The sequence below is a fragment of the Protopterus annectens genome, chromosome 5.part0 (assembly GCF_019279795.1).
Source record: "Protopterus annectens isolate FY-2018-M chromosome 5.part0, PAN1.0, whole genome shotgun sequence".
NCBI lineage: Eukaryota > Metazoa > Chordata > Ceratodontiformes > Protopteridae > Protopterus > Protopterus annectens.
In genome coordinates, this window is record NC_056735.1 from 1,631,483,530 (window position 1) to 1,631,501,820 (window position 18,291).

General features: G+C 42.9%; 1 protein-coding gene across 1 annotated transcript in view; it reads right to left on the reverse strand.

Moving 5' to 3' along the window:
* Positions 1-18,291, reverse strand: part of LOC122802398 (SR-related and CTD-associated factor 4-like) — a 1,636,555-nt gene that overhangs the window by 354,099 nt on the left and 1,264,165 nt on the right. The window contains exon 12 of the mRNA XM_044072023.1: positions 11,572-11,762. Coding sequence (XP_043927958.1) covers positions 11,572-11,762 — 191 coding nt within the window. The remainder of the gene's footprint in view (positions 1-11,571; positions 11,763-18,291) is intronic.

Sequence of the window (18,291 nt, forward strand, 5' to 3'; positions counted from 1 at the left end):
CCCCCTAAGTGTGCAAAGCTTCACCAAAAGAGAAATCTTCTGGAGAGGACGCAGAGGGAATGGAGTCCGCTGCATCAGAATGCTCATAGGTACATAAGGGCAAATACTGGTCATCGGAAGAAACAGACAGAAAATCAGTTCAAGGCCTCTTAGAGGGAGAAGGGTGGCTTCCCCTAATTAGAGTAATAAGGTCTTCAGCCAGTCTTATTTGTTTTTTAGGCATATGGGCCTGACCATGCAATTTGGACTTCGGTTTTCTAAGCGTGGATTAAGTTTTAGGCCTTGAATATCGCGTCGGTTTGATTTGAAAGTCAGTAGGCCTGAATACACCATCAGAAGTCAGTTCCTGCACAGCGGCTCCGGACCCAGCCAAGGTAGGCACATCCGCAGGTTCCATAGTCAGAGAAGCATCTCGCGGCATACCGGACTCCGAATGGGTCTCAGTAGAGGCCTGCGAATCTAAAGTAGCGGGTATCAGGGGCTGGGAAAGTGCCTCACTGAGTACCGGCGAACTGGCAACTAGCTTAACGGTAGCGTCGTCGGCAGCTTTGGACCTATGCGGTCTGTCTCTTGTTTTTATAGTTACATTTTTTCGGAATGTCGCTAGTCAGATGGCTTACTGAAGCCATTTCTGGATAATTACACAGAGTACTGAAATAGTTAGATGTGAAAATGAACCGATGACTAATAGTACGAGGATTGAATAAGGCACAAAGCCGACAGCAAGGGACGTCATGGTCTGGGCCTAAGCAAGCAATGCAGTACAAATGAAAATCTTTGAGGTATTTGCTTTCCACAAGTAATATAATTAACTTTTACTGACATCAGTTTAGAGCAGGAAAAAGGATCCCCAACTGGGTACTTAGCTTTTTTGAAGACTTCAGTTCTGAAACTCAAAACGAAAATTTCAGGAGTCAGCCGACCGGCACTTGCAAACTGCTTCTGCTTTGAGCACCGTAGAGCAAGACCGACTGGTGTAATGGCATCGGCTGCATGCTTTATACCCCTGACTACCTGACATCATGGAAGGAGACAGCAACCGACACAGGCCCCAAGAATCTGATAATCAGGCCGGCTGAGGGCTACTAGCAAGCAGATAACCCAAATGTAATGACTGCAACAGTGAAACGAAGAATATCTGACTAGTAACTGGTCAGATTTTCTGAAGGGCTTATTACTATCAAGGTAGAATCTGAGCTCTGTGCACGTCTAGAGTGCAGGATCCTTTCCCCTTTATTTTGAGAATTAGGGAAGAAGGTTAGCAAATGGATAGATTGGTTGAGAGCTACACTGGAGACCACTTTAGGCATAAAGGTAGGGTTAATCCTGAGGGAGTCCTTGTCAGCATGAAAAATAATGAAGGGTTCCACAGCCATAAGTGGTTGCAGCTCAGACACTCTTCTAGCTGAAGTGATGGCCAGAAGTAAGGCTGTTTTCCAAGTGAGGAATTTTAACTCTGCTGACACTGCAGGCTCAAAGGGGGGGGGTAGCGTGAGCTTTTCCAATACAAAGTTAAGGTCCCAAGCAGGAGTGGGGGCTCTCCTTGGTGGCCTTAAGTTGTTGGCCCCTCTCAGGAACTGCTTAACGAGAGGGCGAGAGAAAAGAGGTGGATAAGTGTTGTAATGAGTAGAGATGGCAGAGGCATGGACCTTAATGGAAGAGGTGGATAGACCTCTGTGGAGTGGATCTGCTACGTAATCCAGGATTAGAGGTAAGGAGGGCAGTGCTGTCTCCACTCCTTTGGATTGAATCCAGGAAAAATAACTTCCACTTAGCATAGAATTTTCTTGCAGTACTGGCTCTTCTGGCTTCAAGAATGTCGTCCTGTACCGGCTTGCTTAGGCTGGTCACTGGGGGAGAATTAAAGGAATAAGCCAGCCTGCAAGGTTCAGGGTTTGCAGCTTCGGATGCGTGATCTCTCCCTCCTGCTAAGTGAGGATGGTTGGGATCTGGGGAAGGTGCCATGGTGGCACCGGTGACAGGCTGTGCAGTGGTGGGTACCAGTGCTGGCATGGCCAGTCTGGGTCAATCAGGATTGCCCTTGGTCTGGTCTTTCTTATCTTGAGTAATATTCTTGCAAGAAGAGGCAGAGGGAGAAATGCATAGATTGAGATGTTTACCCACTGGAAGGATAGGGCATCCACTTTCCAGGCCCTGCTGAGGTGTCCTGGTGCAGAATTTGCTGAGCTGGTGATTGTAGGGGGAAACAAAAAGGTCAACCTCCAGGGTCCCCCCATTTCTGGGTTAGAAGACTAAAAGTGCTGGGGTCTAACTGCCACTCGTGTGGGTCTAGGAGATTTCTGCTCAAGTCGTCTGACAGAGTTTTGTTTCCTTGGCAGGAATTGAGCTTGCAGATGAATATGCATGTCCAAGGCAGTGTTCCACAGGGTCATGGCTAGCCTGCAGAGTGGGTACGCCCCTGCTTGTTGATGTACCACATCACTGTGTTGTCTGTTTTTATTAGCAGGGGGTCCTGGTGAGAGTAGGGATCTGAAAGCTGTCACAGCATGCTGAACAGCTAGAATCGCTTTTTGGTTGATGTGCAGATGAATTTGATTTGGGCTCCAGTGGCCCTGAATGCACTTGTCGTCCAGATGAGCTCCCACTGCCTATTCTGATGAGTCTGTGGTTAGGGTCTGGGCGGCATGGGGTTGTGTAAAGGGAAGTCTCTTGTTGCGGTTGCATGCTGCTGCCCACCAAAAAACTGTCCTTAGACAAGGTACGATAGGCATGATGGTTTCCAAGTCCTGAGAATGTTGGCACCAAAGACTGAAGTACCATTGAAGTTTCTTCATATGCACTCTGGCATATGGAATTAGTAGAATACAAGGCCATGAACCCTAGAGCCTGCAGGTTTTTCCTTGAGGATAGCTGGGTTGTTAGGCTTATTTTCCTGGAGTAAGGAATGCCATCTGGGTTGCTGTGTCCAAGCTTGCTCCCAGGAATACAATCTTTTGACTGGGGACTAGTTTTGATTTCTTTTCGTTGATAGTGTACCCCAGGGAGGTTAGAAGGTTCGTTACAAATGCCAGGTGCTGCAACAGCTTTTCTTGTCTGCCTGAATCAGGCAATCATCCAAGTAAGGGTATATTTGAATTTTTCTCTGTCTGCAAAAGGCAATGGCTGGAGCCAGGCATTTTGTGAAGACGTGGAGCAGTGGATAAGCCAAAGGGAATTGCAGAGAACTGATAATGCATAGATCCTGCCCTGAAATGTAGTTCTTTCCTGCATGAGTACCTGATAGCATGTGCAGATGAGGCTTCCTTTAGGTCTAGGGTGGCTAACCAGGCATCTTTGGACAGCACAGGAAAAAGCTGCTGAAGGGTGAGCATTTGTTACCAACAGGAAGGTGTTCAGAATGGAAAGATCTAGGATTGGGCGCAGAGTGCCCTCTTCTGGTTACCAGGAAAAGTCTGGAATAAAACCCTTGACCTATCTGTTCTGCAGGAACAGGCTGAATTGCCCTTATGGACAGCAGGGATTTAACTTGGTTTTGTGCCTCTACCCACTGGTTTGGAGGAAGGTCTGGGAACCCTTTTGGGGTTGACAGTGTGTGGAAGTAAAATCTGTACAATGTTGAGGACCCATCGGTCTTTGGTGATGGAGGTCCATTTTTTTGCATGGTGAGCAAGTTTTCCTCCTAGGGGAATGAGCACTTGGGCAGAGGTGAGAAGTGGAGTTGGCAAGTCATTGTAAATTCTTTCCGTAAGGGGTGGCTTAGCACTCCTTGTTTTAGAAGTGGAGGTACTCCACTGCTTAGATCTCTGCATACCCTGAGACTGTAATCTGGGGGGGGGGGGGTCCGTTTCCCCTGGGTCTAGTCTGAGATGGGCTGGAAAGGACCAATGTTTGGAGGGACAATGTCTGCAATATCTTGGAGGTTGCACTTGCAAAAAAGCTTCGACTGTCTGCATAGATTTAGCTTTTTCTTCCATCTTTTTTTAGAACATCTTTTGCTTTGGTGCCAAACAGATTGTCCTTAAACAAAGGAGTGTCTAGTAATTTTGATTTTACATGGTCTGGCAAGGTCTGCTCCTTAAGCCAAGCATGCCTTCTCAGTACAGAACCAGTGACTGCTGCCCTGCAAGATATTTCTAGGGCATCAAACCCACATTGCAAGGTATGCTTGCGGACTTGGCTTGCAGAATGCATAAGCTCCTGCAATTCTTTATTTTCTGCACAGTCTGTAAAGACAGATAATTTTTGCTTAAGTTCCATAATATGCTGCTGGTATTTCAGCATGTGAAAATGGCAATTCAATGCCCTAACGGCGAGAGTTGCAGAGGTGTATACTTTTTTATCCCATCTAAGGCTCAGGAATCCCTGTCCAAAGGGGTGGGATTCTTAGCTGTAGTTGCTTTTATACCTTTAGGCCCTTGGGAAATGACCTCTGGGTCAGCAGTAGGATTTTTGAAAAGAAATTTGTGAGTCAGGAACTCTGTAGTACCGGTCTGGTTTCCTTGGAGTAGGGGGTAAAGTATCAGGAGTTGGACTTGATTCCATAAAGACATCATCCACAACATCCAGAACAGGAGGGATAGCTAAAGGTCTATGTTGTGGCAAATCTAAAAATTGAGTCTCTTTTTGGACTGAGGATAATCTTGGCATTACCAGTGGAAATGCTCTCTTAAAATATGCAGGGTTTCACCAAAAGTAAAATCCTCTTGAGGGGAAGCAGAGGGAATGGATTCCTCTGCATCTGAATCCTCATAAGCAGATAAAGACATGTATTCATATTCAGAAACCTCAGAGTCGGACTCTTGGTCAGTTAAAGCTGCTGGGGACAGGTCTCTCTTAGCACGGGAAGGCTGGCTTTACCTAATCAGCATGATCAGGTCTTCTGCCATTTTAAGCATTTGAGATTGTGGCAAGGGAGCAAGTGCTTGAGTTTGGGTCGGTTTTTTAGGCATAGCTCATACTCTTGGCCTTAGAAACTCAGTAGTTTTAGACAGAACTGAAGACGTGAAAGTAATAGTCGGTTTATGACGAACATCGGTAATGCAAATAACTTCCTCGGAAGCCGGTGCCTGCACAGCATCTTCGGACCCATCCAAGGTACAGACATCCGCAGGTTCCGTAGTCAAAAGTCAAGCGGCATACCAGACTCTGGACGGGTCTCGGTAGCGGCCTGCAAATCCATAGAAGTGGGAATCAGGGGCTGCGAAGTGCCTCACTGAGTACCGGCAAACTGGCAACTACCTTAACGGAAGTGTGACAGCTTTAGACCTGTGCAGTCACTGTCTTTATCCTTGCGTCTTTTCGGAAGATCGGTAGACGAGATGGCTTACCGAAGCCATTTCGGAATATGGAGATAAAGCGCAATATTTAGCAACAATAAGGGCCCAATGAATAGTTTGGGTGTTGAACAAGGCAGAAAAAAGAGACTGCGAGGTATGTTGTGGTCGGGGCCTAAATGGATGACGCAGTAAGTATAGAAATCTTGGTGTGGTATTTGCTTTCCACAGGCGAGACGATTGTTAACTTTTTCTGACATCGGTTAGAGCAAGAAAAAAGGATCCCCCAACGGGGCACTTAGCTTTAGAAGACTTCAGGATGATTCAATTCGGAAACGAAAACTCCGGTAGTGACCGACCAGCAGTCGTGGGAACTGCTTCTGGCTCCTTGGCAAGAAAGACTGATGCGATGGTGTCGGCTGCCTGTTTTTATACTCCTGATGACCTGATGTCAGTCCTGGAGCGAAAGCAACAGACTTAGAAATACTAAGTCTCTGGTATTCAGGCCGACTGAGGGCTACCTGCAGGCTAACCCAATTATGATGACTGCAAGTGAAACACGAAGAACATCTGGGCAAGAACCTTGTCCGCATTACTAGGCAGACAGGCTACCACAAAGAGTTCCTTCCAGGTGTTCTGGATAAATCAGTTATGTACTCACCATAGCAATGCTTCTGTTGTCCAGCTTCACTCTTCCTCAACAAACAGGTTACTTACCTGACTGCCGAATTCCAGACTTTTGGATCCAACTTTCAAGCTCCTCCCTTTACCCATAACGCCTTAGTTAGCCCACAATACCTCATATTGAGTTTTCTGCCTTATAAAACCTAAGAAAAATAGAAAAAAGGAAACTGGAAAACCAGGGCTCAAACCTGGAAAGAAAGGTTCCAAAATATCCATCAGATCATTCCAAAAGAAGACAGGAAGGGGGAAGGGAGGGGAGTTATGGAAGAATGAAAATGGACAACACAGATGCCCAATTATGGTGAGGATGTTATCCTTATTCTCCCTCAACATAAAAGCAGAGTCCCCAGCTATGTAAATCTTGGGTGGCCATCATGGGAGGATATTCCAGAGAACTGCAGAGTCAAAAGCAGCTCAACTTCTTGAAGTCGCATCTAGTTTGTAATGAGTAATAAAGGTATGGGCATTAGACCACATAGCTGCTGTCAATTTTTGGGTGGCCATCTTGGGAGGATATTCCAGAGAACTGCATAGCCAAAAGCAGCTCAACTTCTTGAAGTCACATCTAGTTTGTAATGAGTAATAAAGGTATGGGCATTAGACCACATAGCTGCTGTGCAAATATCAATGGAAGTTCTAGACCAGAAGGCAGAAGTGGCCATGGATCTAGTTGAATGTGCTTTTTGGTAGGGAAGAGACCTTGATGGGAATATACAAAGGAAATGCAATTAGTAATCCATTTGGTCTGGGTAACTTTAGAAATTGGTGATCACAGTCTATTCAGTCAGAGACAAGCAACTGGTCCTTTGCCAATTTTAAACAAAAATGTAGTTGTCTATGTACATCTAAATGATGTAGCATACATTTTCCCTTATTTGAAAAATTATGGAAAATGGTAGGCAATTGAACTGTCTGACATTCGATTCAGAAGCTACTTTTGGTAAGAAGGATAGATTCGTTCGTAAGGTAGGGGAGGAGTTGGCATAATGGTTATTGTCTATCTCAAAGATACAAGGTACAGAGTTTGATTTTGACCTCTGGTTATTGGCTAGGCTTGTAATGGTCTGCAGAAAGATAGCCTAATGCACCTTTGTGAAAAACAAGGTAAGGGAATTTGGATGATAAAGCCTGAAGTTCAGAAATTCTCCTTGCAGATTTAACAGCTACAAAAATGCTGTTTTCCAATTTTTTAAATCAGTTTTGGCTGAAGGTTCAAAAGTTTGCTGCATCAACCCCTGCAGAACAAGTGTCAAATCCCAAAGAGGTAATGGAACTTTCAGTGGAGACCTGCATAAAAAGGCACCCTTTAGGAAAGCCTTACACAATTTGGAGGAAGGTAAAAAAGACATTTTCTCCTGAGTGAAAATTAGATATAGTTGCTAATTGTACTTTGACTGTGGAAAACCCATCACCTTCCTGGAAAAAGAAGCTAAAAACTCCAGTGCCAAAGGCACAGGAGCAGAGGAAGGGTAAATTTTCTTCGGAAGAGCCCAAATTGAAAATTTCCACTTGCTTTTATACCTCTTCTTTGTAGAAGTCTTGCCTGGGTTGTCTAGCTATCAATGGAATTGGAGAAACCATGCAGTTAGTTTGAGGTTTGGTAATGTTGGGATGTTTCATCCCGGAGGGGGTGTGAAAAAAAGGTCTGGACTATGACCCAGTATCCATGGCAGATATTGAAGACGAGACCAAAGGAAGGGGAACCATACTTGGTGAGGCCAAAAGGGTGTAATGAGGATAACTGAGCTCTTCAACAGATTGGCTTTAAGAATTTTGGAATAAATGGTACCAGGGTATATGCGTAAAGACGACCAGAGGACCAAACATGGACTAGAGCATCTGTCTGACTTCCTCTGAGGTGGGGATCAGGGCAAAATACCTGCTGCATTTGTTGCAGGGAGATGCAGAGAGATCAAAGCAAGGTAGACCCCAATGACAAAAATCTTGTCCGTCACTGACTGATATACCACTCATAAGGCATCAGAATAAACCTGCTGAGTTTGCTCCCCAATACTTTGGATTTCCCCAGAAAGTACATGTGTGTACACTTACCATAAACATAGATGTTATAGTTGTAGTCGCTGTTGCAGTCCTGACTTGTGGAGTTTCATGTTGTAGAAGCCCTTGGCTGGCCCGACTACCAGAGTGAAAATCGCCCTCTTCCTAAGGCTGGGGGGCATCCTATCCAACTGGACCCTCAAATTACATCTTAAGAATCTGTAGTAATGTAAGGTATCCAAGCCTTGCTTGAGTGGGACCCCTGATGGAGGTTCACTTCTTGTATTCACTATGACAGCTTACTTCTGATCCAAGATAGTAAGGGGGGGGGGGTGGAGGTTATGCAGTGAGTGGGCATGCTGGTACCATGTTCCTGAGGCAGCACTGCAGTTCTCTCATGTGAATTCTTTACAAGGGAACCATCAAGATTAAGGAAGCCAAACACTCAAGGGTCCACGGAATTCTTGAGCAGTAATCAGACTGTTACTCTAGGGCAGTGAAATGTCAAACAGCACTTTGACAGGTGAGGAATACCCTTTGATTGGCACTGTCAGGATGCTCCCCAAGAAACAGACTTGCTGAGAGGATATCTTTAGTGGTTTGGGCAAGTTCACAGACAGTCCCCAGAGTCTGCAAATAGGTCAGGGTAAACTGCAGAGCAGTGTGCACCTAGTCTCATGAAAGGTTCTGAATCCCACAGGCATCTAGGTAGGAGTAAAATGTGAATGCCTCTGCTGCTGCAGTAGACGAGTAGTGGGCACATTATATAAACCAAAGGTTAAACAAGCAAATTTAAAATGAGCGTCCCCTGCACTGAATCGCAGGTACTGCCTGTGTGTGCTGGCTTTAGAAATGTAGAGTGGAAGAAAAGGGGCAGCAAAGCCTACAAAGTTAGCAATTTCAACTTCTAGCATTTCTAGAAATTAATCTCAAGTCTAAAGCTAGCCTCCAAGGACCATTTTTCTTGGAACAAGAAGCAATCTTAGCACAATCCTACGCAGTTTCCCTACTCTGTTACTATTTGGAAGATCCAGTAGTACATGTTTGAAGTTTTTGTTCTCTGCATATCCAGAAAATACCTGAAAACAAAACAAACAAGCAAAAAAAAAAAAGTTATGTACAAACAGGCAGCCTTTATCACAGTCTCAAGACAAACAATCCTTGGGAAAAAAATTTAAATACTGAGACATTAAAAATGAACCCTAATTAATGTGTAACTTTATAATTTATTAAATGAATATTATAAATTTTTGTTACTTATTTCATACATTTAATTTTTTTCCCCTCCTTTGTTCAGGTCAATTGTACTAAAGGTTTATAATACTTGTTTATTGATTGTATTGTTAAACATATGATTTGAAAAATAAATTAAAAAAAAATCCTTGGGGATACTTCAAAAGCTGTCCAAGACGACCCATGTATGTTTAATATGGATGGGGTGTGACTAGGGAGCGAGTGGGTTGGAATGGGATTAGAGGGACAGCTCTCAAGTCATAGCTGTTCCCTGGAAGGTTTTTGACGATGATGGCTCCAGGTTTCCCCTTCCCTTTTGGTCAGCTTCCCATTACATGGTTTACCTTTGTACTGCCTCCAATGACAAGAGGCATATTTTAGTGGGGTAGTTCCTACTGTAGATAACGGGGGGGGGGGGGGGCACAGACTGCATAGCCTTCCTCTTTTAATCAAGCTTTTTAAGCAGCTCAAATAGGTGTATATACATCCACACCATATTTAATAGGACACGGAAATGGTGCGTTTTCACATGTTCTTGCAGAAGCTGCTCTTACAGTCTAGCATCTCCCTGCACGACAGTCTCCATTACTGCTGCCCTGCATGCTGCATTTACTGTGACATATCAACACTACCAGAGTGCTTGCCAGCCTGGGAAGATGGGTTGCAAGCCACATCCAAGTATCTCATAGGGCCTTTTCCTGTACCTCCTCCATTTTATCCTTTAGATGGGATTTGTCGTTTGGTATTTCAACATGCAAGTCTAGCAACTCACAGCCCCGAAGGCCAAGGTGACTTGCATGTAGAACTTCTCCACTCCTACAAATATTCTACTTTCATTCTCAATGCAGAGGGGTTTCTTAGCTGCAGCCTCCACAGATTACATGTTAGAACCCATGAATACCATTACTAGAGTGGTAGTTGCTTAAGTACATTTTAGGAGCCCAAACTCCTGAAAAACAGCTGGGCTTCCTGTGAGAAGCTTAGGGAATGGGGCATAATCCAGCTCAAGTGACGCACTAGAGAAAGCATCATCTAAGGCTTCAAGAACTGAAGTAATATCCAAGTTTTGGTTCTAGTTAATCCAGAACTGCTCTGCATTACTTATGGGCTTCAAAGAAACCCTTAGCTTTTCACTAGAGATCCTTCATCCTGCTTAGGGTGCCTCCAAATGAGAAATCTAGTAGAGGATCACAGAAAAAGATGTACTCAGGGACTGACATACAAGAGAGGGGAGAGAACACCTGGTTGACAGAGTCTGAGGATTCCTCATAAAAAGTTTCCATATTCTCCAAAAATGGGGCCCCTGTAATTGATAGTTGCTTGGATGGAGCCATTGATGAGTCTAAAGAATAAGGTCTGGCCATAGCAGAGTCACCCACCGGGGCCGAGGCAATGACAGTCAGCCTGACAAAGACACCAAAGTGATTTTCTACAGTCGGCAAGAAAGAAAACATTCCTAGCAAAAAAAATAAATAAATAAATAATTTGATAAAAACAGCTGTACTGGAAAGTTTTATGTTTCTCTTTTCAAGCCACCCAGCAGTTAGGGCACATGGAAGGTGCACTAAAGCTTTGATGAGCTCCTCTGGTGGTCACACCCTTTGGCAGAATACAACACAAAAAGCTTTATGCTACTGCAACACGGATCCAAATGCTGAATATTTTTTGCTCTTCGCCTGATGGTCTTTTGGCTGAGTCCAAGTACAATAAGGGCAAGTGGTGACAGTGTAATCTTCCCCTGGACAAAAGACCAAGTGCGATGAAACTCGCTCGTCAACTTTAGAGACAGACATCCTTGAAACCAAAGGCTGTTTTATTAGAGAGAGACAATAATGATAGATACTGCTACAATACCAGCCCTTCTATACTCAAAACAGGGCCAGACAAAACAAACAAAGCTCAAGATTAATTTGCTAATCTTCCTTTCTCATTCTGTGGCAATAAAACTAAAGATAGCACAAGAGGACATTCTTTTCATACTAAAGATGTGCTGATGCCTAACTGGGAGGACATCATCATAGTAAAGAGGGTGAAAAACTAAGTCGGGTTGAACATTGAGCCTTCTACCGCAAAACTCCCAAGAGTCAGCACCACTAACAGTGAGCATCCCCATGCAAGCCTGCAAAAATGTCACGCATCACTAATTTTCGGCCAGGCAAATCACCTCAACTAGGCAGAGACCTTTCAGCATAAAACTGAGGAGGCGCTAGTTAAACATTAACATTACTGAATACCTTTTAAACATGCTGAATGAGTTACCGATGCACACAGAACAAATAAAAAAATGTGAGAACAGCAATGCATGTTTTTGTAGACAGGCTACAACTTCACAAAATATGAAAGAGCAGATGGGGACATTCCCAACAATATCACAGGAAAATAAGACACAAACAAGACTTCAACTTAAATAAGTCAGGCTCACCACTAACAACATTGGATTTAATAGAAGGAAGACCCTTTTGTTTGCGTTCTTTTTCCTTGTCTTTATCTCTCCTTTCTTGAGATCGTGAACGAGGCGAGTGCCTGCGTCTCTCACGAGATCTTGAACGAGAACGGCGATGACGTGACCTCCATGACCGAGACCCAGATCTAGAACGTCGTCGCTTTGGAGATCTAAAAATATGGAAAAGGATGTTATATTTCACAACTATAGCACAATGAAGGCCAGTAACTCGCTTCACCAACAGGACATTCTGCTTGTGCTCCTCTCATTCTTCTCATTATGAATTTCATAACCATACCCAAATGGCAAAGCCTTATAACAGCAGTGGCATAGAATTATCAGCAGTCAGAATAAAGTTTCCATAACAGCAAAATTATCTGTACTGTGTTGTTTACCAATCTGTGATATATAAAAATGTGTACAACCTTCTCTAAACTCTCACTCCTTGTAACATGAAGGGTCAAACTGGGCAGTTGCCCTGATCTTGTGCATAATTTATATGTTAAAAGCCAAGTTTGACGGCAATGAATTCCTTACAAGACCCTCCCTACCTATAACCCCCCTGCTCCCTACAGATGAAGAATGACAACAGTAAGTTAACTATATGTAACTAGACATTCAAGAAAGATCATAAAATAACACTCGCACATCCCTCATATGATGACCTGGCAGGGAGGAAGAGGGTGGACTTTTCCAGTGCCCAGGCAGAGACCAGAGAACTCTAATATTCTGTTAAGTACATAACATATTCCGCAAGTCCTGTCTGGACACTGGAACAGCAGGATGGAGTGCACAGCCAAGAAGGTACCAAACTCTGTAAACATTCAATAATGCTTGCTTCAAAGGAGGCTATTTCTAGAAATAGAAAAAAGAGCTTGTAATGTTCAGTAAAGGTGTGCAGAAAAGACTATGCAGTTTCTACCATTATCTCAAGTGAAAGTTCACATAGGAAGGCTGTGGACATAGCTTGAGCCCCAACACAGTGAGCCTTCGACTGGGCAGAAAGCTATCTGCTTGCTAATTTGTAACAGAATGAAGTACAACAATCCAAAATCCATTTTGTCAATGTAACCCTAGTTATCTTTGGATCAAGCCTAACAAGCCAAAAAGCTGACAAGCGTTGCTCATCTTTTCTGCAGCCCTTTGTGCTGTCCAATAAAATAAAAACTACAGTTGCCTACAAACATCCAAACAATGCAACCAGCACTCTCGATTAGTGCACTTAGAAAAATACTGATACAGGGCGCGGCTTGGATGGCAAGCTGAAAACGGCAGAGTTCTTGAACTCTGCAGTCTTCACTTTTTTCCTGACAGGACTTTTTTGTTTATTATTTAATTTCACTAAAGACCTGAAACTACTAAAAATCTGACTCTGGAAGTTGTAAGCTACAAGTTGGTGTAATTTTTAAGCTAAAATGTTCATATTTTCCTGTCAAACTTTCAAATAGAAAAGAAGCTGAAACCACATTCACAAAGGAAGATGAACGCTCCAATTTTCTCAGCAAGAAACTCCAATGAAGAAATACAGGCAATCCTTACTACAGTTCAAGACTTGGTGGGCAAAATAGACAAATTAAACTTAAAAGTGGAGAATATAAAAGATGCCACCAAGCAAATAACCTTATTAAATGAGGTCCTTAAACTGCCCAGATTGCTGCTGTGGAAGATTCTATAACAGATCTAGACTACAGGTTAATAGAAAGAAAAAAACACTTCAAGAAAGCACCAGGCTCATTGAAAAGATAGACTACATTGATAATAGAACCAGGAGAAACAACATAAGAATCTATGGCATCCTGGAGCAGATGCAGGGGGACATGATTAACTTCCTGACTTCCTAAAATCCCAAACCTACCTGAAGCACTATCCTTCTTGATAGAAAGGGCACACGTCTTTAACTAACTTCTGTATCGAGTAAAAACAGTCGTCAAAGATCTACTGTAAGATTTACTGCCACTCAAGACAAAGACCTTGTCTTAAAAATTGCCTGGTCCCTTGATACATTAAAAATTGGTGAACAAACTATCAGGTCTGACTACTTTTCTCCCTTTGTAATGTCCAAAAGAAGAGCATGTGTTCCTCTAATAAAATCATTAAGAAAGGAAGGAGTCAAAGCACAACTCATTCCCACCAAGAATAAGACTATCCCTGTTAGAAGGAAAGAAAACTTTTGACTCTCGAAGCATCCACATTTGTTCAAAAAAAGAACCTATCAACTCAACCTGAACCCATGGAATCTTCAATGAACTTAAAAATGCAAGCATCAAAAATGAGTAGACTACTAAAGAAAAAAAGAAACCCACAGACAAATGATTATACATAACTTCACATTTCACACAAGTTTGTTTTCTCCCCTCTAAATAATGTGGAATCATACATAGAAGTAATGTAACATTTTTCTCTCCTATTATCTTTACCACAACAATGCTAACTTTATAAATACATATTACTCAAAATTCAAATAAAGCAAAATCTTATCCAACTGCAAACTGTTTTATACTTTTATCCCTTTATATACATGGCATAGCACTAGAGAAATAGTATAAAATCACTTACGTCATGTATTTATATATATTTCTTTTATGCTCAACCTCATGTGTGTGTGTGTGTATATATATATATATATATATATATATATATATATATATATATATATATATATATATATATATTTTTTTTTTTTTTTCTCTTTTATGCTCAGTTACTGAGACTTGCTTGGCTACAATCACCTGCATTAGAAGCTGAAGTTAAGTGCAGTATTTTAGTATTCTAAGTACAAACTTGCAGTTTTAAAAGTACTGCATTTCATTTTTTTCTGCTACCCAATTGTTTTACTGTACAGTGTGCTGTGTGTTGCTCTCTGCAGTTAATTCCCCACCCACCTTCCCTGTTCTTGCCTTGGTGTTAGTGGCTCTGGAATTTTCCACCCCTCCTGTAAGTCTGTATTAGAACACTCCTCCTGTGTCCATCTCATTTGCTCACTTAGAGTACAGTGAGATCATATTCTGAGTCTAGTGTTCACTCTAAATACAAAGAAGATTTGAAAAGGCCAACCAACTTAGGTTCTTCCTTCCTTTCTCCTTGCACTTTACCAACAAAAAAAGTTGCACTTCATTCATCTGCTTTTACACTTTTACTGTATTTGTTTCCTCCTACTTTATTTTGCTTTTGCCTCTTCTTAAAAGTACTCAATTTTATTTATTCTGCTGCCTTTATTACTGCTTGGTAGTAGCCTGATTAAATTGCAACTGTTATTCTAAGTCTGTTGGTTTATGCACTTGGGATTAGGACAGGTTGTGTTACATTAAGGTGGTTTGCACTGTTGTGGCAGAACAGGTAGCTTACATCCTTTTAAGCTGGGAATTTCTGACTGAAGGCTCAGTGTCTGCTATTCTAAAAGTGTATTAGTTCTGGCTTAAGCACTTGGGCTTCAGGCCAGTTATTCTACATTAAGAAGGCTTGTGGTCTGCACTCTTGTGGGAGGAGAGGCTGGATTCTGCCCTTCTGAGCTGTGAATTTCTGGTCACAGGCATACTGTGCTTATTTGAACTGTTTCTGAAATTGGTGTGCCTTGTTGCTCTAACAGACCAGATTCAGGCCTGCTGAATCTAGCTTTGTATAACTTGAGCACTGATCCAGGCCATTTTTTTTGGAGAAGGTTCCAAAGCACCCTAGTAGCAGAAGTGTGCAGTTAGAACTTGTCTGATTGAAGACTGTTGGAACAGGGCTCAGTTTTGAGCTTTTTCAGGTTAACTGGGTAACTTGTTTAAATCAGTTTGTTCGTTGTCTATTGCTTTATATATTTATAAAAAATTGCACTTTATTCATCTGCTTTTACTGTATTTGTACTTCTTCCTAGTTTATTACTAGGGGCATTTACTACAACTCTGATTTGACATAGATAACAAAAATTATCCTTTTCTGTGCATTTAAAGTGTTTTTTTGATTGTATTCACTTTATTTTCTGAAAAGAAAAAACAAACAAAAAAAAAAAACACTTGTTTCCCGCCTTTCTAAGCTAGTATAGTCCAGTTTTCAGGTTACTGCCGAATTCAGGGTTGTGTTACAAATCTCTGTTTGCCCATACCTTACTTGGATAGAAAGAAGTTTCTCAGTTCACCTGTGAGAGTGAGGGGAGCTTTGAGCAGCCTATCTTGTCCCTGGAGGAGTGGTTTCAGCCCAGAAATTAGTAGTTTATTGGCCATTTTAGGTTAATTTCTCTTTCATTTCCCTGCTACAAAAAAAACGCATTTGCCCGGTTTTGCGCACCGGGTAGCTAGGGTAAAACTATTCCCAGCTCCACAAAGTCTCCTCTTCAATTTTTTCTTGGAACTAGACAAACTTTCAACTTAAGCACTCAAGTCATTCATTTCTAAGCCCGGCACTTGCTCAAACCTCATGGCAAGTACTTATAAACCCTAGCACTAGACCCTCCTATACTGTACAGAAGGACGATGCTCTCTCTATTCAACCTTATCAGCCATTCAGTAAAACAGTTCACTGTACCTATCCAGGTATGTCCAAAGGGCAGCTTCATGTGTACTCTCCAGTCTAACTGGTGAATCTGGGCATTTTGAGGCAATGTTAGAACTGCCTCATGTACACAGACAACCCTCTCCTCCTACCACCAAACACTAATACATGCGAGAGATGCACTCGAGGCACTCAGTATGGAGAAATAGATATATGGGCAGTAACAGAAACCTGGTTTAAGGCTCCAGTGAGCACCCCAGCACTACCATGCTACAACTCATATCATACACTTCAGGCACAGAACTCTGACCGAAACACAAAAGGTGGGGGCGTATCCATATTCATCAAGGATACCCACACCTCCAGGTTAGTGGCACAGCACGATACTTCAGAGATCATCCACGTGCAACTAAACGGGCAAAACTGCAATTCAAATTGTAGCTTGCTACAGATCACCCATGTCCCAGGACCCCCATTCTGCATTTCTGGAAACACTGGGAAACAAATGTCCTACCCAACACCCTAATATTGGGTGATTTCAATTACCCAAACATTAACTGGGAGAACTACAAGTACTAACTCCATTGACCAACATTTCCTAGAATTTATAAACTCAAACACCCTGGATCAACTGGTCAACACTCCCACCAAAGATGACAACATACTGGAACTGGTCATCACATGGGCGACCAGTGCTCCACACAGGAGGTCAACCCCTCGCTGGTTAGATCGGACCTTAAACAAATCACTTTGAATATCCACATTCCACCCCCAACCCTGGACAAGGAAACCGCTGTGAAAAACTTTTCAAAAGCAAACTTCAAGTTATTTAAGACAGAGGTGAAAAGTTTCTAAGCCCCCATGCTAAAGGGTAACGCTGTCCAAGCTGCAAAATCCTTTACTAATGCATTCTACGGGCACCTACAAGAGTGCATGGATCGTGCTATCCCAAGCAAAACCAAGACACACTACTCCAAGAAAAGGAAACCAGTCTGGTGGACTCCTGCCATAACAAGCTATACAATAGGAGGAAACTAATACAGGAAAGAGTAAAATCCCAAGAAGGGAAGACCTCCCTGATCAGTATCAGCAAAAAACTATGATCCCTGATAAAATCATCCAAGGCGAGCTTCGAAAGAAAAATTGCCTAGGACTCCAAAGATAACAACAAGGCATTCTTTAGCTATGTCAAGAATCTAAGTGGCAATTCTCAGATCTGCTCCGAGTTGGTGCAGAATGGCACAAAATACACTGAACCGATCGATATCACCAACATCCCAGCAGACAGGTTCAGCACAAACTTCATCCCCCCCCTGACCCCAAAAAGGGCCCATAACCATACCAGAAGAATGTAGAGCCCCTGAAATCACAGACACTCTGGTTAAAACAGCCCTCTACAAAGCCAAAAACACAGCATCAATGGGACCAGACGGTGTCCCAGGCTGCATCCTACACGAACTCAAAGACAAACTAACCCCTCACCTAAACACACTGATCAAACTCAGCCACTCCACAGACTACGTACCCATAGAGTGGCGCACAGCAACGGTTACTCCGCTCCACAAAGGTGGAGCCAGAACAGACCCTGGGAAATATCGCCCTATGAGCCTGAGTAGCTTGGTCTGCAAGGCTATGGAGCGCATCATCATGGAACTCATTAACAGAGACATTGGGAACCTCCAAACATTTGACCCTACCCAGTTCGGCTTTAAGGGCAGATCATGCCTCCTAAACCTCGTGGACTTCTTTGAGACAGTTACAAAGGCTACAGACGAGGGAAAGGTGGTTACACAGTCTACCTAGACCTCACAAAGGTCTTCAACACCATTCCCCATTCTGGCATTATAGACAAGCTCACCAGCCTGAACATAAACCCCTACATCAGAAGATGGGTTGCCAACTGGCTCATGGACAGAACCCACATGAGAGTTGCGGGAGCTAGGTCCGACTGTAAACCGGTTACAAGTGGCATTCCGCAGGGCCCCTCCTGTTCGGCATATACTTCTCAGAGGTACAGGCAAGCAGAGGAGGAATATGGCTGACCAAATTTGCAGACGACTGCAAATTAGGGGCTATAATTGACTCTCTGGCTCACACAGACATCCTCCAAAAGGGTCTCAGAGACTGATACCCGATATCAAAATCATGGCCTCAAACCAAATGCCAAAAAGTGCATAGTCATCCCTTTTGGGGAAAAAGTACCCGCAAACTACCACATAGGTGGTA